Source organism: Oppia nitens, unplaced genomic scaffold (genome assembly GCF_028296485.1).
Source record: "Oppia nitens isolate AA-2021 unplaced genomic scaffold, nextdenovo-longstitch-racon4-pilon3 scaffold13_pilon_pilon_pilon, whole genome shotgun sequence".
NCBI lineage: Eukaryota > Metazoa > Arthropoda > Arachnida > Sarcoptiformes > Oppiidae > Oppia > Oppia nitens.
This window is the reverse complement of record NW_026533192.1, coordinates 737,773-761,631: the sequence shown is the minus strand read 5'-3', so window position 1 is coordinate 761,631 and position 23,859 is coordinate 737,773. Positions and strand designations below refer to the sequence as shown.

At 29.1% G+C, this 23,859-nt stretch overlaps 4 protein-coding genes across 5 annotated transcripts; 3 read left to right on the top strand and 1 right to left on the bottom strand.

Moving 5' to 3' along the window:
* The first annotated feature begins 346 nt into the window (after positions 1 to 346).
* Positions 347 to 9,202, top strand: LOC128958664 (sodium/potassium-transporting ATPase subunit alpha-like). Of its 2 annotated transcripts, none has more exons than XM_054304568.1 (6): positions 347 to 420; positions 5,519 to 5,659; positions 5,906 to 5,965; positions 6,099 to 6,302; positions 6,384 to 6,497; positions 6,602 to 9,202. In XM_054304568.1, the coding sequence occupies exons 1-6, from the start codon at positions 403 to 405 to the stop codon at positions 9,167 to 9,169; spliced, it is 3,105 nt and encodes a 1,034-aa protein (XP_054160543.1). In that variant the 5' UTR covers positions 347 to 402; the 3' UTR covers positions 9,170 to 9,202. The 2 variants fall into 2 exon arrangements, with proteins under 2 accessions (XP_054160543.1, XP_054160551.1); XM_054304576.1 differs by lacking the exon at positions 347 to 420 and adding an exon at positions 2,416 to 2,516.
* A 1,273-nt stretch (positions 9,203 to 10,475) lies between these two features.
* LOC128959758 (integumentary mucin C.1-like) lies at positions 10,476 to 11,210 on the bottom strand. The gene has a single exon (XM_054305769.1). It carries the CDS (start codon positions 11,208 to 11,210, stop codon positions 10,476 to 10,478), a length of 735 nt encoding a protein of 244 aa, XP_054161744.1.
* Positions 11,211 to 17,244: 6,034 nt separating this feature from the next.
* LOC128960955 (zonadhesin-like) lies at positions 17,245 to 21,647 on the top strand. Its single transcript, XM_054307138.1, has 5 exons — positions 17,245 to 17,350; positions 17,407 to 17,611; positions 17,680 to 17,966; positions 18,035 to 20,737; positions 21,430 to 21,647. Exons 1-5 carry the CDS (start codon positions 17,281 to 17,283, stop codon positions 21,504 to 21,506), a joined length of 3,342 nt encoding a protein of 1,113 aa, XP_054163113.1. The 5' UTR covers positions 17,245 to 17,280; the 3' UTR covers positions 21,507 to 21,647.
* A 249-nt stretch (positions 21,648 to 21,896) lies between these two features.
* Positions 21,897 to 23,735, top strand: LOC128959727 (zonadhesin-like). The gene is made up of 4 exons (XM_054305735.1): positions 21,897 to 22,328; positions 22,392 to 23,342; positions 23,418 to 23,656; positions 23,730 to 23,735. Exons 1-4 carry the CDS (start codon positions 21,941 to 21,943, stop codon positions 23,733 to 23,735), a joined length of 1,584 nt encoding a protein of 527 aa, XP_054161710.1. The 5' UTR covers positions 21,897 to 21,940.
* Positions 23,736 to 23,859: the final 124 nt, after the last annotated feature.

The window sequence follows — 23,859 nt, the reverse complement described above, 5'->3', positions numbered from 1 at the left end:
TGAATTGTAAAAGACATTAAAGTGCAATATTTTATGCAATATATTGTGTTGTTTAATAAATGTATTAAATACTGTATATGTTTTAATATTTAATTTAAATTCCAGATTTTGTGTAATATTAAAGTTTTGTATTGTATAATTAGATATTAGCATGCTGATTTTTTTTATAATAAAGTATATAATATTTATCAAACATTTATAATATAATTATATATATTTTTTTAATTACTAAAACTATTGAATATAACATTTTTCTATGTTGTAGTTAAAATTATACAGCATATAATAAATATCACATTAGCATAAAACTAATTTACATTTCCTATTTTCTATGATAAGCATTTGTGACAATTTACATACACATCAAATAAATTCATTGCGATTACATTTGTTGCAAAAATAATGACACCTAATATTCAGGTAATTTCTCAACTTTTACTTTAATTTTAACAGTAATAATACAGTATTAACTTGTATTATTAATATGAAAGAATTTATTATATTATAGCTAATTATTTACATTTAAGTTTATTGTAATAAAAGTACAGTATTACTCTAAATATATAAATATAAAATATTATAAAATTTTCTATTTATTGCAAATAAACTTTAAAGATAATTTCAAATATTACTATATTATTATATTTTTAAATACATATTTTTTATTTTCTAAATATTTATTATCATTTTGAATTTAAACTGTAATATATTTACTATATTTAAATGTTTAATATACAGAGTAAATATAATATTTTATATAAATTATAAGATATATATATATATTACAAAACTATTTAATTACATATGATTCATATTTTTATAAAACAAGTCAATAGCCTACATATAATTATAAGTTAAAATTATATTCACAGGTTGTTGTTTGTGATGTTTATGTTATTATTTGTTATGTATTACTTGTTTTTTATATCAATCGTTATTTTTATGTATTAAGTTAATGTTTTTTAGTGAAATACACAACAATTGACTAATGATTGTAATACTGTAAAAATTAATGTATTTTCCTATCGCACAGGTGTTGTGTTAGATAATTGCCATAAATTTTTGAATTTATTTTGGTATTTAATAAAAAAATATTATTAGAAATATATTTTTAAATATTATAATTTAAATAAAATATCAATCTGTATACAAATATGTAATTTTCTATTAAATAAATATATTATGAATTTATATTCAAACTTTTATTTATATCGTTTGTCGTGAGTTTTATTTAATATATTTTATCAGAAATTATTAATAAGTGGAAAATGTTCAAAAAATCAATATATTACAGTGTATTATACGTTTAATTTTTAATTTTAACTGGAATTTAAAAAATGTTGTGTGATTTCTAGAGTTACAATACTATACTTATGAAAACATTTATTTAAATAACATATTTGATAGAAGTCTATGTTTATAAAAAAAATCAATTTGAAGTTAGGTATAAACAGGTATATATTTATAGTAAATTACATTAAATAAATTTGTTGATACTTTTTTAATTATTCAATAGATGGAATAGATGTCTAGTTTATTTTGTGGGCACATTAAATAAACAATTTATTAGATTATTTAATCAAATATTTATAAATTATAATACTGTATATTTGGACTAAACTTTAATTTTTAAATGTTCACTCAAATTGATAGTTTTTTTTTGTGAAATTTTTAATTTAATAATTCATTGTTCAATTAGAAATTCATTACTAGAAAAAAGATGTTTATAATAAATAATAAATTATCAATTAATAAAATAGAAATATCTTTTAAATAGTAAATGTCACAGTATTTAAATATTATTTAGATAAATAAATTTATATACTTTATAGTTATATATTGACTATTTGGCATTTGAAATGTCAAACATAAATGTTGACAAACAGTAGACCCATAAGTATAGTACAGTAGTGCACACATACATAGATAGTGTGTTTATATCTGAATTACTCTACAAAAACTTATTGATTTGGGCAATGGCTAAGAAATTTTTCGTTTCTATATAATGTGTATACATTTTATAACACACAATCTCCATGTGCCCAATACTACTGCTACTATTCCCTTAAAATATTATAAGCATAATATAGTTTAAGAGTTACACATGTAGTCTTTCTCTCTCCCATTCTCTCTAATTCTCTCTCTCTCTCTCTCTTTCTTTCTCTCTCTCTCTCTCTATCTCTCTCTCTCTCTCTCTCTYTCTCTCTCTCTCTCTCTCTCTCTCTCTCTCTCTCTCTCTCTCTCTCTCTCTCTCTCTCTCTCTCTCTCTCTCTCTTACATTTAACATTTATATATCGACTTAAATTCAATAGCAATACTCAGCATATTGTTTAATAGTTATATCATATATGATATATTCTGTACGATAACATCGGTTTTCCGAGTTATCAGTGCGATTGCTCTCAAACACTGAGCACTTGCCAGCACTCGGAGTATAACCTACCGATTCTGTCAGTGTATTTGACATTAAGTAATAACAATTGTGTAGTCAATCGCTTCAATTTAAAAAAATACCGGTCAGTATATTTATTATTATTATTATAAAGATAGATATAATCTATATATATATTGCCTAAAGCTATATTGTATGATACAATTTAATTGTTTTCTTTAATATATAGATATTAAGTAAAAATTATTATTTTTTCTAAATTCAAAAATGATATTTTACTTGATATCTTTTATATTATACATTATATTAAATTTATAAATATAAACATATATAATTTACAATTATTTGTAAATGTTTTTAATGTATACAATTAATGTTTAATTGTGTATATTATATACTCTGTAATAATTATAATATTTTAATTTTTAAAATGATTTTTAATAATTAATGATTTTGATATTAAATTATTATAGATTTTAGATGACATAACTAATTAAAATAATTAGTTAATTAACTGATTTTAAAATAAATTATTATTTAAAATACAAAGTTATATTAGTTTAAATTTTTTTAATGCTAATAACTAAAATATATAAATATTTTCTTATAAAAATAATAATTTGTTTATATTGTTTATAAATATACATAATATAAAAATTATAAATAATTATTAAATAACAAATTTTATATATATTTATAATTATTTATTTTATTTAAATAGAAAAACAATTTATTATGAAAATATTTTTGTATTTTTATTATTTAAAAAATAATATTTTCTTAACTAACAAAAACATTAAAGAAACACCTCTTACGCATAATTTATTTTTATAAATGGATTATATTTTTTGTATACTATTTCTAAAAATCAATAAATTGTTTGAAAACTATTTATTAAAAAAAATTATACAATATTCATAAAATTTTATTTATAAATTTTGTAAAATTGTTATTTTAATATTGCTTAAAAATAATTATATATAAAAGTATTTTTTTAATTATAAAAAATTGATTAATATCTATAATAATTTTAATTATTATTAAATTCAAGCACACGTTTATGGCATTACAATGTAAAACATATATTCAATAACAACTAACTGCTTAATATATATTTTTAAAACTAATTTATTGATTCAATTGAGTTGTTTATTCGTGTTTAAGAGACTATAATAATTAATTAATTGCTCTAAACATATCATTTAAAATTAATTTTACACACATAATGATAACACATAGATATATGAATATAAATGCTATGACTGTCTATGCATTAATTTTTTTATATACCTTACAGTAATAATACTGTACATTAAAACTTTTTTAACTATCATTTATTGAATTTAATCTATAATTTTTTATGTATAACTTAATACAATGCATCCATATTTTAATGCTTATTAATGATAATAATAATAATACTAATATTATTAATAACTTGCGTAAACATTATTTATAATATTTTGTTCATTTGTTTAAATTGAGCAAAATTTTGACATATATTTTATTAAAATAACTTAATATAGAAAAATATATTCTTGTCAATTCAATTTTTTTTAAATACATTAATTTAATGCTAAAGCATTTTTTAAATAAATTTTTAAAAAATTCTATTTTCATAACTTATTGAACTTAAAGTTATTTTGCAATACAAAATTGATTGATAGTAATTTATGGGTCAATTAGCAGTTTAAAAAATACATTAATTATTAAATATAATTTTAATGGTATTTATAATTTACTGTTAATATTGTACTAATTACTAATATGATGTATTATAATTTGATCTTAAAATATACCATATATTTAAAAAATTGTGGTTTTCTAATAAATAAAATTTTATTTATATACTATAAAAATACGTTAAGACTTTTATGTTTTGATATTAAAATTTTAGAATAAATATAATATTTTATATAAAACTAATTAAATATTTAAAACATTATTTGAAATATATATTATATTACAATAAAGATATATATATATATATAAATAAGCAAATAGAAAATTATCTATAAAACTACAAATTTTTTCAGTAGTAAATTTGATTAAAAAAACTAATTTATTACTAGACTATAATATGGGTTCTCTATATTTTTTCAATTACAATATTATAATTAAAATTTCTATTAATATTGTAAATAATATACTATAAATTCATTATGAACATTATAATATACTCCATGTTTGCAATATATTAAAATATTAATATAAAAGATATTAATAATAATGTAAGTTTTATGACAACAAAAATTGATGTATATTTCTCTATAGATAAGGTAAAAATGTAAAATTATAAATAAAAGACAAACGTAGAAAATATATGAGAAAATGTGAGAAAACGTATTGATTTTAACAACTTTTTATAGTAATATAATAATAATAAATATTAATCAGTATTATTAAAGATAGTCTATTACAGGAAAACAAATTAAGAAAATAAATAAAATTAATAGATTTTTTCAGAAATTTTCAAGAAAGTTGTCTTTTTACCAAATCTTATAAATGATAAAATAATATTATAAAACAAATTATACAATACTATAATTATTATCATACAAAGATAGAAAACAAAATAAAAAAGTATGACATAATTATAATAATAATGACTATTTTTATGTTGTCCTTTTCATATATATATATATCAATAGTACACATATTTATTTATTATATAAATATGTTAATGTATAAAATATAATTTTTATTTCAGTATAAATTTAATTACTTATGAATATTTAAATCATTAAAATATACTACTGCATCTCTATTATAATAGATTATATTATTTATATATTATACAAGATAAACATTTTATTTATATGACAATTTAAAACTTATTTTTATTTAATTTAACAACAATTTTTATATAATAAAAATAAGTACAGTATTATAAAACAGTAAGCATAAAGGTTGTATATATTTTTTTGAGTAAGAAAACAAAAGAAAAGTTTATTTACAAATCAATAAAATAAAAATAAAATTTAATTTTTTTTATCTAATATAAAATATCATCATTATATTTATAACTGAAAATATATTATGGCATTGCTAAATATTTATATGAAAAATTAATCAAATGAATTTGAATTAAATATAGCATTTTATTTCATAAAATTATAAATAAAGATCCAAAAACGTGCCGATAGTTATCGGTCAGCAATCCCTAATCGAGCACCCGATGATTTTAGGACAGTATCGGGATTACCAAAAATGGCCAAAAAACAAAACAACAGCAAAATGGATGACCTCAAGCAGGAAGTCAGCATGGTTAGTTAGTTTGTTTGTTTGTTATACATTAGTTTGATTTTTACTTTTTTTCATTAATTATTATGTTTTCAATAAATCTTTTAAATCAATCTATTATAACTAGGATAGTATTTTTGCAATATTATAATATAAAACAAGTAATTTTTAAAAATTAAAAGTGTATTTTTGAATATGTACTTTAAGTATAAGTAATTGAAAATATTTTTAACAAATTATTATTACAAAAATATTAATTTGTATGAATAGGATGAACACCAGATCAGTATTGAAGAGCTTTGTACGCGAATCCGCACCAGTGTTAAGACAGTAAGTATTGATTGATTATATTGTTTACTATTAAATATAAACTATTATAACATTTTTCATATGCAAAGTATATAATCTTATATATATTTATTGATTTATTAATATATATTTTTCATAATTATTTGTGATTTAGGGTTTGACCCCAGAGAAGGCCAAGGAGTACTTGGCCCGCGACGGTCCTAACGCACTGACCCCTCCCAAGACAACTCCCGAATGGATCAAGTTTTGTAAGAACCTGTTCGGCGGATTTGCTATGCTTTTATGGATCGGCGGTGTATTGTGTTTTGTGGCCTACTCTATACAAGCCGGCACTTTTGAAGAGCCTCCCGATGACAATGTATTGCCAAAAATAATAATAATAATAGATTATTCAGTTTTTTTGGAAAAATAATTATTGTTTTTTTGTGTATAAAATTAGTTATATTTAGGTGTAGTATTGGTGGCAGTGGTAGTGGTGACGGGTGTGTTTTCCTACTATCAGGAGGCAAAGAGCTCCAAAATTATGGAGTCATTCAAAAATATGGTGCCACAGGTATGCAATCAGATACTTCAAACAATACTATTAATTTAGAAATAATATTCAATTTTAATCTATTATTAATTATTTCTGCTATAAATATGTTTATTATTGAATAGTATGCAACTGTCATAAGGGGTGGTCAGAAGTATACGTTTCCGGCCGAAGAACTGGTTGTCGGCGATTTAGTTGAAGTCAAAGGCGGTGATAGAATACCGGCTGATTTGCGTGTAATTATGGCTCAGGGATGCAAAGTCGACAACTCGTGTTTGACTGGAGAGTCTGAGGCACAGTCGCGGTCAGCCGATAATTCAAGTGACAATCCATTGGAGTCCAAGAATTTAGCCTTTTTCTCAACCAATTGTGTGGAAGGAACGGCCCGCGGGATTGTCATCAATACCGGCGATCGCACTATTATGGGTCGTATAGCAAATCTAGCGTCGGGTTTGGAAATGGGCGAAACTCCGATTGCCCGAGAGATTGAACATTTCATTCATATTATTACAGGAGTGGCCGTGTTTTTAGGCATCACTTTCTTTGTAGTGGCATTTGTGTTAGGCTATCATTGGTTGGATGCCGTTATCTTTTTAATTGGTATTATTGTAGCCAATGTTCCCGAAGGATTGTTAGCAACAGTTACCGTATGTCTGACACTAACAGCCAAACGTATGGCCAGTAAAAACTGTTTAGTAAAAAATTTGGAAGCCGTCGAAACTTTGGGCTCGACATCGACGATATGTTCAGACAAAACGGGAACTTTGACACAAAACCGGATGACTGTCGCCCACATGTGGTTCGACAATCAGATTATTGAGGCCGACACTACCGAAGACCAAAGTGGTGCTCAGTTTAATAAGTCATCTCCCGGTTGGACAGCATTAGCAAGAAATGCGTGTCTGTGTTCGCGAGCCGAGTTCAAAGCTGCCCAGGAATCGGTGCCAATTCTTAAGAGAGATGTAGCCGGAGATGCCTCGGAGTCGGCCATTTTGAAGTGTATGGAACTGTCGGTCGGGAATGTTATGCAATTTAGAGCTAGAAATCGAAAAGTATGTGAACTGCCATTCAATTCAACGAATAAATTTCACGTCACTATTCATGAGACTGAAGACGACGATCCGTCGTATTTATTGTGTATGAAAGGAGCGCCCGAAAGGATACTCGAAAGGAGTTCAACCATTAATATCAATGGCAAAGAACTGCCATTAGATCAGGACATGAAAGACGCCTTCAATACGGCATACCTTGAGTTGGGTGGACTCGGCGAACGGGTTATTGGATTTTGTGAACAACGATTGAATCCCGAAAAATACCCGCAAGGATTCCCATTTGATTCCGACGAATGCAACTTTCCTCTCAGTGGTATGAAATTTATTGGACTCGTTTCGATGATTGATCCGCCCAGAGCTGCTGTTCCCGACGCAGTAGCCAAGTGCCGCAGCGCCGGTATTAAAGTAATTATGGTTACCGGCGATCATCCCATTACGGCTAAAGCTATCGCACGTTCCGTTGGTATTATATCTGAAGGCAACGAAACGGTTGAAGATATTGCAAATAGACTTAACATTCCCATTGAAGACGTAGATCCGCGAATGGCCAAAGCAGCGGTCATTCACGGCCAAAATCTGCGGGAATTAAGCTCAGAACAGTTAGACGACTTACTACGAAATCATCCGGAGATTGTGTTCGCCCGGACGTCACCGCAACAGAAGCTAATCATTGTTGAAGGCTGTCAAAGACAGGGAGCTATCGTTGCCGTAACTGGTGATGGCGTCAATGACTCACCGGCGCTCAAAAAGGCAGACATTGGAGTGGCGATGGGTATCGCCGGTTCCGATGTATCTAAACAGGCGGCAGATATGATACTATTGGACGACAACTTTGCTTCGATAGTAACCGGTGTTGAAGAGGGACGACTCATATTTGATAACTTAAAGAAGTCTATCGCATACACACTCACGAGTAACATACCAGAGATTTCGCCATTTCTTTTGTTTATATTGGCTGATGTGCCGCTACCGTTGGGAACGGTTACTATTTTGTGTATCGATTTGGGCACCGATATGGTTCCGGCCATTTCGTTAGCTTATGAAAAACCCGAAAGCGATATAATGAAACGCAAACCGCGAGACCCGAAAACCGATAAACTGGTTAACGAACGGCTCATATCGATAGCGTACGGTCAGATCGGTATGATGCAGGCGGCCGCCGGCTTCTTCACCTATTTTGTTATATTGGGTGAAAATGGTTTCCTCTTCGACACACTTCTGGGCATCAGAAAGGATTGGGACTCGAAAGCCATCAATGATGTGACCGATTCGTACGGACAGGAGTGGACATACAAACAACGCAAAACACTTGAGTTCACATGTCATACGGCTTTTTTCGTGGCCATTGTTGTTGTCCAATGGGCTGATCTAATCATCTGCAAGACCCGTCGCAACTCAATCATACACCAGGGGATGACTAATCACATCCTTAACTTTGGTCTCTGTTTTGAGACAGCAATGGCTGCTTTCATGTGCTACTGTCCCGGACTGGATAAGGGCTTACGTATGTATCCTCTGAAGCTTCGTTGGTGGGTTCCGGCGATGCCTTTCTCAGTCTTAATCTTCTTGTACGACGAAATCCGTAGATTTATCTTACGGCGCAATCCGGGCGGTTGGGTTGAAATGGAAACATACTATTGAGAGCTTCACTAATATATATATAGTATTTATATATAGTATTGAAATTTTACAATATTATTGTCTGTCCAATCATTTAGTGAAACATTTTAATAATTATTTACCACTTATTTTGCTATTTTATAATATATTATATTATATTATAATATATAATACAGTTATTGAAAAATAGTATATTTAAATTGCATCATAATTTTTTTAGTCACAATTTATGTTTCTATAATTATTATTATTTTATAGTTTATAGTTTTAAAATTATTATATAATCAAGTTTAAAAAAACATTGATTGTTTTAATTATTGTACTTTTGAAAATTGATAAATTTTATTATATTTTATATATCATATATGTATTTATCACAAAAAAACAACTTAATTAAAGTATATAAAATATTTTATTTTAATTAAATAAATTACAAAAACAATGAATGCATATAACGATACAAATTTTTGCTCACATTTTTGTCAATTTTTGTCCACACATTTGTCCACATAATAAATAGTTAACAAAAAAAATGCAGACATACTAAAAGTTATAATAAATTAAGTAAACATATTTACAAATTATTATTATTATTATGATTTTACATGTATTAACATTCATTAATAACTATAATATATTCATTGATTAGTTATAAGTAGATAATTAGTAATGAGTGATATAACAATTTTTAATTGATAAACATAAACATTGAATTTGAAAAAACAATTGTATTTAAAAAAACATTTGTGATGTTTGCTAACCGTCTCATTAAATCTCTGCCATAAAATTATATACAAATATTATATTTTAATTTAAAGTAATAGTTGGTTCAGTTGTAGTAATGGTTGGTTCATTAAATTGATTATTAAAATTATAGGTTAATAATCAATTAAAATTAGTTGGATCAGTTGAAGTAAAATAGTTGTATATTAATGGTTAAGTAAATCATAATTAGTTATAGTAGTCATCGTCGGACTAGTGGTTGTATCGGTTGTTATTATAGTCTCTTCAGTAGTACTAATACTGGTAGGTATTGTTGTAGTAATAGTTGGATCAGTTGAAGTAATAGTTGGTTCAGTTGTAGTAATGGTTGGTTCAGTTGTAGTAATTTTGGTTGTTGTAGTCAAATGTTGGTTTGACGTTGTAGTAATGGTTGGTTCGGTTGTAGTATAGTATAGTAGTCATACTGTTGTAGGACTAGTGGTTGTATCGTTGTAAAAATAGTTATTATAATAGTTGGTTCAGTTGTAGTAATGGTTGGTAGTAGTTATAATTGTGGTTGTATCGGTTGTAGTAATAGTTGGTACTATGGTTGTATCGGTTGTTATTATAGTTGGTTCAGTTGTAGTAATAGTGGTAGGTTTGTTGTAGTAATAGTTGGATCAGTTGAAGTAATAGTTGGTTCAGTTGTAGTAATGGTTGGTTCAGTTGTAGTAATGGTTGGTTCGGTTGTAGTTATAGTAGTCATCGTCGGACTAGTGGTTGTATCGGTTGTTATTATAGTCTCTTCAGTAGTACTAATACTGGTAGGTATTGTTGTAGTAATAGTTGGATCAGTTGAAGTAATAGTTGGTTCAGTTGGTTCAGTTGTAGTAATGGTTGGTTCGGTTGTAGTAATAGTTGGTTCAGTTGTAGTAATGGTTGGTTCGGTTGTAGTTATAGTAGTCATCGTCGGACTAGTGGTTGTATCGGTTGTTATTATAGTCTCTTCAGTAGTACTAATACTGGTAGGTATTGTTGTAGTAATAGTTGGATCAGTTGAAGTAATAGTTGGTTCAGTTGTAGTAATGGTTGGTTCAGTTGTAGTAATGGTTGGTTCAGTTGTAGTAATRGTTGGTTCAGTTGTAGTAATGGTAGTTATAGTAGTCATCGTCGGACTAGTGGTTGTATCGGTTGTTATTATAGTCTCTTCAGTAGTACTAATACTGGTAGGTATTGTTGTAGTAATAGTTGGATCAGTTGAAGTAATAGTTGGTTCAGTTGTAGTAATGGTTGGTTCGGTTGTAGTAATAGTTGGTTCAGTTGTAGTAATGGTTGGTTCGGTTGTAGTTATAGTAGTCATCGTCGGACTAGTGGTTGTATCGGTTGTTATTATAGTCTCTTCAGTAGTACTAATACTGGTAGGTATTGTTGTAGTAATAGTTGGATCAGTTGAAGTAATAGTTGGTTCAGTTGTAGTAATGGTTGGTTCAGTTGTAGTAATGGTTGGTTCGGTTGTAGTTATAGTTGTTCATTGTCGTTCTAGTGGTTGTAGTTATAGTAGTCATCGTCGGACTTGGTTGTATTATTATAGTCTCTTCAGTAGTACTAATACTGGTAGGTATTGTTGTAGTAATAGTTGGATCAGTTGAAGTAATAGTTGGTTCAGTTGTAGTAATGGTTGGTTCAGTTGTAGTAATGGTTGGTTCGGTTGTAGTTATAGTAGTCATCGTCGGACTAGTGGTTGTATCGGTTGTTATTATAGTCTCTTCAGTAGTACTAATACTGGTAGGTATTGTTGTAGTAATAGTTGGATCAGTTGAAGTAATAGTTGGTTCAGTTGTAGTAATGGTTGGTTCGGTTGTAGTTATAGTAGTCATCGTCGGACTAGTGGTTGTATCGGTTGTTATTATAGTCTCTTCAGTAGTACTAATACTGGTAGGTATTGTTGTAGTAATAGTTGGATCAGTTGAAGTAATAGTTGGTTCAGTTGTAGTAATGGTTGGTTCATTTTTTGTTGGTTCAGTAATAGTTGGTTCAGTTGTAGTAATGGTTGGTTCGGTTGTTAGTTATTATTAGTAGTAATTAACTAATTCAATCGTCGGACTAGTTTGTAATTTATTATCATAATATCGGTAATTTTATTAATAGTCTGGTTCAGTTGTATAATATTTATTACAGGTATAATGTTGTAGTAATAGTTGGATCAGTTGTAGTAATGGTTGGTTCGGTTGTAGTTATAGTAGTCATCGTCGGACTAGTGGTTGTATTGGTTGTTATTATAGTCTCTTCAGTAGTACTAATACTGGTTTATTGTTGTAGTAATAGTTGGATCAGTTGAATAATAGTTGGTTCAGTTATAATAGTAATTATTGTAGTAATGGTTGGTTCGGTTGTAGTTATAGTAGTCATCGTCGGACTAGTGGTTGTATCGGTTGTTATTATAGTCTCTTCAGTAGTACTAATACTGGTAGGTATTGTTGTAGTAATAGTTGGATCAGTTGAAGTAATAGTTGGTACATTTGCCATTTTAGTTTAATAATAAAATTGGTTCAGTTGTAGTAATGGTTGGTTCGGTTGTAGTTATAGTAGTCATCGTCGGATTTTCTAAAAATGGTTGTATTATATTAATATAAGTATTTGTTTTATCTGTTAGGTATGATCTGTGACCAGACCTGTAAAAAAGGTTGTTTTTGTAGGCCTGGCTTTTATAGAGACGACAAACTTAAGAGTCGATGCGTTCGCTCATATGATTGCTCTACACTTAAGCGAAAATATATAATTAAAGGCTCGCTCTTAAAGAATATATGCGCCGACAATGAGGAGTACCGGTGCGGCTCTAATTGTGGCCAAACTTGCGCTGATATCAATCGGTCAGTTATTTGTGACAATACATGTGAAACGGATTGTTATTGTAGAGAAGGTTATTATAGAGATAACGGTGCAAAAGGACAGTGTGTTAAGGAAAAGCTATGCAAACATAAGTCACAGAAAAAACGATCAAAAATGAATGATTTTGTTTATTGGTTTAAAAAACATTTTCCTAAAAAATCTGATTAATTCCTAAAGTTATTAAATATTATATTTTATATATTTAACTCATGAAATATTAAAAATAATGATTTATATATCAACTTTATATATTATGATGTTTTGACGCAAAATTGATAATATTAAATATTTTATATATTAATTATATTAAACAGGATTTATTTTAACAATATGTAATAAAACAATATAATTATTAATTAAATTATACAAAATGTTATTTTATTTTCAATGGAAAACTATTTAATATTAATGTTTCTTTTAGACACATTTTAACATTAAATTTAATATAATTGAATAATAAACCAGTTGAGAATGCTAGAAAGCATTGCATATAAACAAACTTTAATAGCGTAAATTACTTCTTATACATATTATAATACTCCACATAAGAATTACTAAAATTTTATTGTCTGTATCTATGGTTATAACATCAAAGATATTTAATAGAAAAACACATTTCTTATAAATATAAATAAAATATTCATTGTTGAGAATCACTAGTCTATATGAGTCAATAATATAATTTAAATATGAGTTTATTTATATTTAGTCATATTATTTACATATTATACCAATTATACCACAAATGCATTACTAAATATATTATACATAAATCAAAATTTTAGAAAATAAATCAATCATCTTTCGAATATTTTTATTGCAAAATTGGGGAAATACTTCTTAAGACTATCCTATTCTACATTTTAAAACTATGAATTCAAAGTATTCTTATTTTTAATATTTTGGTCGACATTTTGTTGATGACTCTGAAGAAGCAATTTTTAATACTGATCGCATATACCTTTAATTTTAACCGAATCTTAAATCAGAATTTCAAAATTCCGAAAATGAAATGTTACACACAGACACACAGACACACAGACACACAGACACACAGACACACAGACACACAGACACACAGACACACAGACACACAGACACACAGACACACAGACACACAGACACACAGACACACAGACACACAGACACACAGACACACAGACACACAGACACACAGACACACAGACACACAGACACACACACACAGACACACAGACACACAGACACACAGACACACAGACACACAGACACACAGACACACAGACACACAGACACACAGACACACAGACACACAGACACACAGACACACAGACACACAGACACACAGACACACAGACACACAGACACACAGACACACAGACACACAGACACACAGACACACAGACACACAGACACACAGACACACAGACACACAGACACACAGACACACAGACACACAGACTCACAGACACTTTCAATGTAATAAACTATACAATTAATTTTATTATTTTTTAAATAACAATATTAATGTTTTTATTTATACATACTGTATATCATATTCAACAACAGCTGGTTTTCCATAAAAACGTCTTTTTAATATAATCTTAGATTATTTAAAAGTAAATAATATTATACTACATATTGTGCATTATGTAAAAGTAGTTTATATTAATTTATATAATTATAATTTATAATCTTTATATCCTAAGACCGGATTTCGCGCCAAAATAAAAATTTTATTTAATAAAACAAATATCAATAGGTGTGAAAATCCTGTGACTGTACTTTATATCTATCAATTTTGTTATCTATTTAATTTAGTACTGTATGTCTAGAGTCTAGACATAATAATTTATTAATATTTTAATTAAAACAGCTATAGACTATAACTTAGTGTTCATTTAGGATTTTATTTAGTATTTTATTTATTACATATAACTAAAAATTATATTAAATAATTAATATAAGTTATATTTATTATAAAATGTTTTTATATTAAATTACATGGATTTAATTTTGAAAAAATATTAAGAAATAAAATAAAAAACTTCAATTAAATACTATTTTTTCTAATTTGTTTGGTTTGATACTTAAATTGTTTATATTGATGTAAAGTAAACATATTAAAATAATTACTATGATAATTACTAATAATAAAATAAAGTATGCTAATTAGTATGATTTATTAATTTATGCAAAATTTTTAATACATATGTAGTCTAAAATCAATTAAACAATTTGATAATAAACTAATGCAACAAAAAATATTATATTATTATCTGTTATATTTGAGTATGGATTCATTTGATGCAAATCAAGTTTTACCAGATTATCTTATAATAAAATCAGTAAACAATTTATTATACAATTTAGGTATTATTTATGAATATGAAAAGTTTAAGTCAAAGAGATCACTCATTCATCGACCGGTGTTTATATTAATTGTAAATATATTGCAATTGATTAAGTCATCAATTAATCTCTATGTTGGCGACTATCGGTTATCGATATATTTGGGTGATTGGTCCACATTATTAAATGTTAGATTACATATAAATATCGTGTTTTTATATGTTGGCATATTATCTTTGTGGTCACAATTATTGTGGTATAGAAATTACCGAAAACATATTGATCCCACATTTTTGGACGTATTTAACATGATGTCTGGTCAGGTATCGCCTAACAGTGTCGGACTGACTGATAAAACTGATATAATAAAACTTATTAACAAAACAAAGTTAATGATAACATTTGTCACTACAAATAACAGCAGAATACTGCCCATAGCCTCACTAGTCATACATTTCGTACCGTTTCTCACAATGACATCACTGGCCGATACACTGTTGTTTTGTATACCAAATTATATACATTTTACTTTATTTGCATACCATGTTTTCAACACAATACTAATACACGGAGTATTTTTTCATGTGATCTGTGATCACATTAAATTGAAAATTAAAAAATTAAATCAAAACTGTTTGACACAGATTAAGATGAAATCACGTATCAATTGTTTGCAGATAATCAATGAATTGAATAAACAGTACGCTTTGATAACCGATTATAATACTAGTTTTTGGTGCAATTATTTTCTAATAATTTGGTTATGTTTGGGCTCTCTCTCTGTATTCATATTGTATACAATATTTTTTAGTGCAAATTATTGGTTATTTCTGTTAATATATATTTATGCTTTTCTCACATTTTTCTTCATCTTCTTATTTATGATATTTACCGCCAGTTCGGTCAATACGACAGCTAACAAGTCATATAAGATATTAAATTCTGTAATATTAGCTAATATTAGACACAAAATATTATCAAAACTACCTAAAAATCGTTATAAAAATGAATTAATAGCCAACTTAATGGTAATTATGTTTAATTAGTAGTAATTAATTGTTTTTATACTTAATATTATTTTTAATTTAATTTCATCTATTAATAGCTAATGTCTTTTATTGAGAGACTAAGTTTACAGTCAATTGGTTTCTATTGTTGGAAACTTTTTATAATAAACTACTTTCGCTGTTATGAAGTAATTGTTTATATTTTTTGAAATAATAAGATAAATAAAATATTTTATAATATGAATTATTTTGTTACAGATTTTATCATTATTGTCATTAATGTTTCTCAAGGTCGTGGAAACATCAACAACAAAAATAAATTAGATAATTGAAAACTTATTATTATTATTATCACTTTTTTTTATAGTTTTATTATTATTTCTATTACTAAAACATTATTCATGTAATAATTAGTTAGAAATTTATAAATAGTTAATGTATTTACTTTATTAATATAATTTGGTTTTCACTATAATATAATAATAAAACGATTAGTTTTATCAATATTGCACACACATTATTTTTTGTTTAATAAACAAGTTTATTTATTTGTATTATTAATGTACTGATAAGCTAATTAATTGATATAAATATATTGTATTAATTGTATATTTTTAAAATTTTTAAATAAATCTATTTAATTAAAGATATGTAACGGCGCTATCGATATTATATATTTATATATTAATATAAATTTCATTTAGATATTTTATATTTATACTGTAAAGGATACATATAATTCATAATTACTACTATAATATTTTATAATTAAAAAATTATTTTAATTAAAATAAAAATTTTATAAATAAATTACATATTAAAATATAAACACAATCATAATATTTCTTTGTAAATAAATATAAAAATTCTTATTATAATAAATTATTAATATAAAAATTTAGTTATTTAAAATCTTATTTGACAATTATATTTATTTTTAAATATAATATAATTTGCATCATACGGTATTAATAGTTAGTTATTGTAAAGTTTTCATAAAATATTAATTTTAAAATTATTATTTAGTAACTTATTACTAAAATGGATGCTAAATTAAAAATCAGACATTTGCATTAAAACTTAAAGACATCTGATATTGCAATATACTATACTATACTATATTATTAGATATTTATATAATATAATAATAAATAAATTAATAATTAATGAGTAGATTCTCATTTAGTTGTCATCAAAAATATAATGAAATATTTATATTTCACTTTAATTTCTAATTTATTGATAGTATTGACATTAAATTATGTATTAACCGGTAAGTTATTACTCAAGTCTTTATTTTAATTGATGATCCATTGAATAACCATTTAGACGACATAACAACCCTTAACGACGACATACCAAAAACAACAGCAAAACCGAGTGGTTCGGGTGGGTCTCGAAAATGTGGTCTTTTCGAGAAATTTAAGAAATGTGGATGTGATTGTCGGGAACTCTGCCAAAATAGACATAACATCAGTTCATGTCCTCCAATAGCAAAGTCATATAAGTGTTTTTGTATCAACGGTTTCTTTAGGTATATCCCATACTAATAATAATACATCAATAAACAAATATTTACCGGTAATTGTAATTATATATTAGAAAAGACGGAAAGTGTGTACCGGAAGATCAATGCGATGGTTTGCATCAAAAAGGTTTAACCGATTTTGCAGATAATGCTGCTCTCGATAGATCCAAAAACACTACATGTACTGCCGTTAACCAAGAGTTCAACGATTGCGGCAGTAAATGTATGGAATCGTGCGATGCAATGGACAGTCCTACACTCTGTGTCACGTTTGGACCAAATAGATGTGATGCTCCGGGATGTTACTGTAAGGAAGGGTACTATAAAAATGAAAACAATACATGTGTTTCAGAGGAAAAGTGTAAGTCATATTAAATAATTGACAAATTTTTAAAAACTTATTAATCATTTATTTTGATCACACAAAAGGTGAACATGACTTAGATCTCGACACAAGACCACCGTTTTTGACAACAGAATTTACAACAGAAATGAGTACTGAATCGGGCGCTCCTATTGACAGAACACCAGATACAACAACACTGTCCGAAAATGAAGAAGCGGCGGCTAAAGAAAGAGAGAAAACAGATACATCACCACTAGTGGTGACGACACCGACTCATTGTTCAGATAATGAGGTCTACAGTGAATGCGGTAATCGCTGTATGGAATCGTTGGAAAATAAAAACAACAACTCTAAGTGTGACATCAAGTGGTGCGACATCGGGTGCTTTTGTAAGCCTAACTTTTTTCGCAATGAAGAGGGTCTGTGCGTAGAAGAAAAGCCGACTGAGAAAGACGATGACGACGACGATGATGATGACAAAGATGATGATTATGATGGCAATTGTGAAGCGACTACACCGACAACTGAGACCTGTGAAGTCGATACACCAACGCCTGAGAGCTGTGAAGTTGAATCGTTTGGTCTACCAATTGGTACTATATGTCCACAAAATGAAATGTACAAAGAGTGCGGAAGTAAATGTATGGAAAAGATTGAGACTTTAACAGAACAGTTAGGTTGTGACAACTCGTGTGAGAGCGGGTGCTTCTGCGAGTCCGGACTCTATCGAAATCGTAATGGATTCTGTGTTCAACCCCCACCTCTCTGTCCACATAACGAAAAATACTCCGATTGTGGCAATAGATGTATGGAGTCTATACAGAATATCTACGTTAAAAAACGTTGCAATCAAGATAAGTGTGATATCGGGTGCTTCTGTATTCCTGGATATTTTCGTGACGTCGACGGCAAATGTATTGAAAAGCCGCGCATCTGTCCAACTGGTGAGGCATACAGTGATTGTGGTAACAGATGTTTGGAATTATTAAAAAATAAATTATTGAATAAACGCAAAATTTGCAATAATAAACACTGCGATGTCGGCTGTTTTTGTCTGCCGGACAAATTCAGAAACAATCTGCAGGAGTGTGTAGAGCCTCCACCTCCATGTGCTGATGATGAAGAATACGTTGAGTGTAGCAACAGATGTATTGAGTCAATACAAGACATAAAACATTCAAAAGCTTGTCCACGAAATTGTGAACCGGGATGTTATTGCAAGCGTGGAATGTATAGAACAGAAGTGGGTGTGTGTCGGCCCAGATGTCCAATGGGTGAGATGTATAGCGATTGTGGCAATCGATGTATGGAATCAATCAAAAACTTTTATAACCCAAACCAATGCGATAAAAGTCACTGCGATTCGGGATGTTTTTGTGAACCGGACTCTTTCAGAACATCAGTGGGTCAATGCATTAAACCTCCGCGACCTCAATGTGGCGAAAATGAAGAGTTCGAAGCTTGTGGTAATCGGTGTGTCGAGTCTATGGCCACAATTGACAATCCAGATGTCTGTGAGTCAGGCAAACATAAATGCGAATCGGGATGTTTCTGTAAAGATGGATATTTTAGGGATAACAGCGGGATATGTCTTATTCCGCAAAAGTGTGCGGACAAACCTAAGTGTCCTCTAAATGAAATGTACAGCGATTGTGGTAATCGATGTATGGAATCGTTGGAAAACAAGAGAAACGATGTTGAGTGTGACCAAAGTCTATGTGACGTCGGATGCTTTTGTTTGCCGCCGATGTTTAGAAATAATGAAGGATTATGTGTTGAAATTCAAGCGCCAACTGAAAAACCTCAAGAATGTAAACTTGACGAAGAAATGACTGAATGCGGCAATCGATGTCTGGAAGCGTTGGAAAATAAAGAACAGCAATGGGTTTGTCCTCTAGACCTCTGCGAGTTTGGATGCTTTTGCAAGAATGGTCTCTATCGTAACAAAAAAGGCAAATGTGTGCCACATATCTGTCCCGAAGAGGAACATGTCTGCAAATCGGGAGAAAAGTGGAGTCAATGTGACAGTCGGTGTCGAGAAATGTGTGTCAACCGGGAACAGTCATATGTGTGTGATCTCAATCGGTGCGATGTCGGGTGCTTTTGTGAAGAAGGCCTCTATAGAGACGATGAAGGTTTCTGTGTTCCGGCGCACGCCTGTGAAGCCACCACCGACTGTCCGCCGGCGGCCAAACCCATATGTCCTAACAGTGAAGTATACAGAGAATGTGCGAATCGTTGTCCCGAATACTGTGTCAATAGTGAAGATCCAAACGTATGTCCGCCCAATGAATGTGAATCCGGATGTTTCTGTAAGAGAGGCACCTTTAGGAACGACAGGGGTGTTTGCGTACCACAGAGTCAGTGCTTTAAATCAGTGCTCACTCCTAAACCTCAGCTGATTTGTGGTCGAAACGAAATTTACAAGAGTTGCGCCGTTCGTTGTGTAGAGTACTGTCCCGGACAGCTACCCGAAAATGAAAAGTGCTCCGGAAGTGCTTCGTGTGAGTTCGGGTGCTTCTGTGACAAAGGATTCAAAAGAAACAGTGAAGACGAGTGTGTCCCTGAAAATCAATGTCAAAAACCAACCGAAAGTGATCACAATTCGCCGATTACCGAACCAACTCAGGACACAACTGTCAGTGAAAAACACGACCAGTACTGCGGCCAAAAAAATGAAGAGTTTAATGAGTGCGGCACTGAATGTGGCAAAACTTGCGCTGACTATCAGTCAGCCGACAAATGCGATGAAAATCTATGTAAACCCGGATGTTTCTGTCATAAAGGTATGTCTAACTGTATAACAGTTAAGGTATATGCGATCATAGGAATTGACTACAGTTTCCTAATACTCTATGTTTAATCACATTAATTAATATACAATATTACAACTATTATTAGTATTAGTTTTAAAATTTTAATTCATAATTTAATTTACTTTACAAATAAAGTAATAAATACTTACAATGATATAGTGATAATACAATACAATATAATTATATTTGAATATATTTTTTTGTGTCTATAATTCATAGATTTTGTCTCAATATTCATTATCTCATTTATAATCATAACGTATAAACATTTATAACATGGGTTCAATATGTATTTATTAAATATACTGTATTTTACTATAGTAATCATTAGAGTTTAATGTTTAATGTATAATATTTATTCAGTATATTCATAATATAATATTATTAATAGTAAAACCTTAGCAACAAAACTTGCATTATTATTTTTTAAAAACCTTAATATTTAAGTATAATAATTTGCTAATAATTTGTTAACTATTTATAAATAGATAGTTACCTATTAATAAATAGTTTCAAAACATATAGTACTTTAATCATCATTTTTATTTGATAATAGACTTCAATCCTTTGGCTGAATAGTTATAGTGGGAAAGGGAAAGACATTTATATTGAAAAAACATATTATTATTATTATTATATAAATTATATTCTCTATTTGATAGGTTATGTACGATCTGTTAACGGGATGTGTGTATTGCCAGAGGATTGTAAGTCAAGCCAATCGGCTGATGGGTCCTAAACATCGCAGTTATAGCAAAACTAACTATCGGTTCTCATCATTAAATGGATCGACAATGGGGTTCACATCCAGTTTTTTATAGTCACATCTCTAAATATTTATCCTTCAAACTCATAGAAATTATTTAATAAATTATATAATAAATAATTTAATTCTAATTAATTTTTTTTATTTTACTAATAAAAACATTACTATTAATTAAGTTAAATTAAATTAAATTAAATTAAGTTATTACAGTTATTTATATAAAGTTAAATATGTAATAATAAAAACAACATAAAAACAATTTAAAAAAATTAATTTTCATTTAAATTGTGAATATTATTGTTTTCCAAGGATTTTATAGAAATACAGATCATATTTGTGTGAATCTGTCTGATTGTCTGTCAAAGCTATCAACAATAAAAACCACTGGAAATACCGAAATTACCGAAATGACTACAGAGTCGGATAAGAAGTCGACTACTGTATCGGTGACTGACAAACCTGAAGTAAATTGTGGATTAAATCAATATTACAATACTTGTGGATCGCAGTGTAGTGAGTCATGCAAATTATTTGCCAACGGGATAGACAAACCTACGTGCGGTCCTGAGTGCACACCGGGATGTTATTGCAATAAAGGCTTATTTAGGAATAGTTACGGCGCGTGTGTCCCAAAGGATCAATGTCAGTGCAAATCAATGACCTCATGTGACGGACCCAATGAAATGTTTTTCTGGTGTTATCACGAGTGCGGCCGTACGTGTGCTGATTACATGCACTCAGATATCAACGCCAACTGTCCTGATAAGTGTTCCAGAGGTTGCTTTTGTAAAGATGGTATGGTTTTAGTAAAAATAACAACAAATTTGTAATAACATTAATAACAGTTATTGTCAATAGGTTTTGTGCGCAACAAATACGGTATGTGTTTGCCAACCGATGACTGTAATATGACGGTTCAGATGAAATGCGGATCAAATGAGATTCATATGGATTGTGGATCCGATTGCGGACGACATTGTCACGAGAGGTCCAAATCGGGTAAAGATTTAGAGTGTTTTTCATGTAAAATGGGCTGTTATTGCGCTGAAGGCTACTATCGATCGGATAGTGGGCAATGTGTTACCGAAGCTGAGTGTCCACTAAGTGTTGTTCAGAAACCAAACAAAAAGTGTAGTTCTAACGAAATATATACCGATTGTGGCAACTTTTGTGACCAGTTGTGCACAGTTCTCAATAAAGATAAATTGCAACTTAATTGTAGCCTTACATGCGCTCCGGGATGTATTTGTCGCGATGGTTATAAACGAAACAAACTTCTTACATGTGTTGCTGAGGATGACTGTCGCGCGTGCGATGAAAACGAAGAATTTTCAAAATGTGGCACTGATTGTGGTCATCACTGCAATGATCTTCTCAAAGATAACATTCCCTGTCCATTGGTTTGCAATATCGGTTGCTTTTGCAATAGTGGTTACTATCGAAACAAAAAGGGAAAGTGTGTGACAAAGAGTACATGCGATACGGATCCCATTCTGTGCAATACTAACGAAGAATATTTATATTGTGGCAATCATTGTGGCGAAACCTGTGAAGACTTGCGAAATCCGATACACTGTCCAAAAGTGTGTGAAAAGGGATGTTTCTGTAAACATGGATACTATAGAGATATCGATGGCAATTGTTTGACCAAAGATCAGTGCGATTTGGAACAGAATCAAGAAATCGATGATCAGATTAATTGTAAGACAAATGAAGAGTATCGCAAGTGTGGCAATAAATGTCTTGAGTTGTGTGAAGATAGTATGCATTGTACTAATGAATGCCAAAAAGGTTGCTTCTGTAGTGTTGGTAGGTCTGTAACAAACAATTTAATAGATATATAATTAAATAAATTTTATCTATAAATTTATAATAAAAATATAGGATATCTGAGACACAAGTCTGGCCATTGTGTACCTGAAGACAAATGCAATGTTGTCAACGAATGTCTTGAGTGTGACGCCAATGAATACTATACGAGTTGTGGCAGTGATTGCGGTAAACATTGTTACGAACTGAAGACAGTTGTCGCGGACACCAATAGGACGACTGAGTGTACAAAAAGTTGTAAAAAAGGCTGTTTCTGTAAACACGGGTTCCGGAGGAATGGATTTGGAAAATGTGTAACAATTAATAATTGTGTCATTGATAACAAATTTTAATAAATTATTAATTGATTCAATTCAAAATAATTAGTTTTAGATTTTTATTCCTAGATGTGTGTATCAACTATTATATGTTATTAAATTGTCAAAACGTTATATATGTAGTAAATTAAATCAAATGATTTAATTATTATAAATATATAACAAAATTAATTTACATA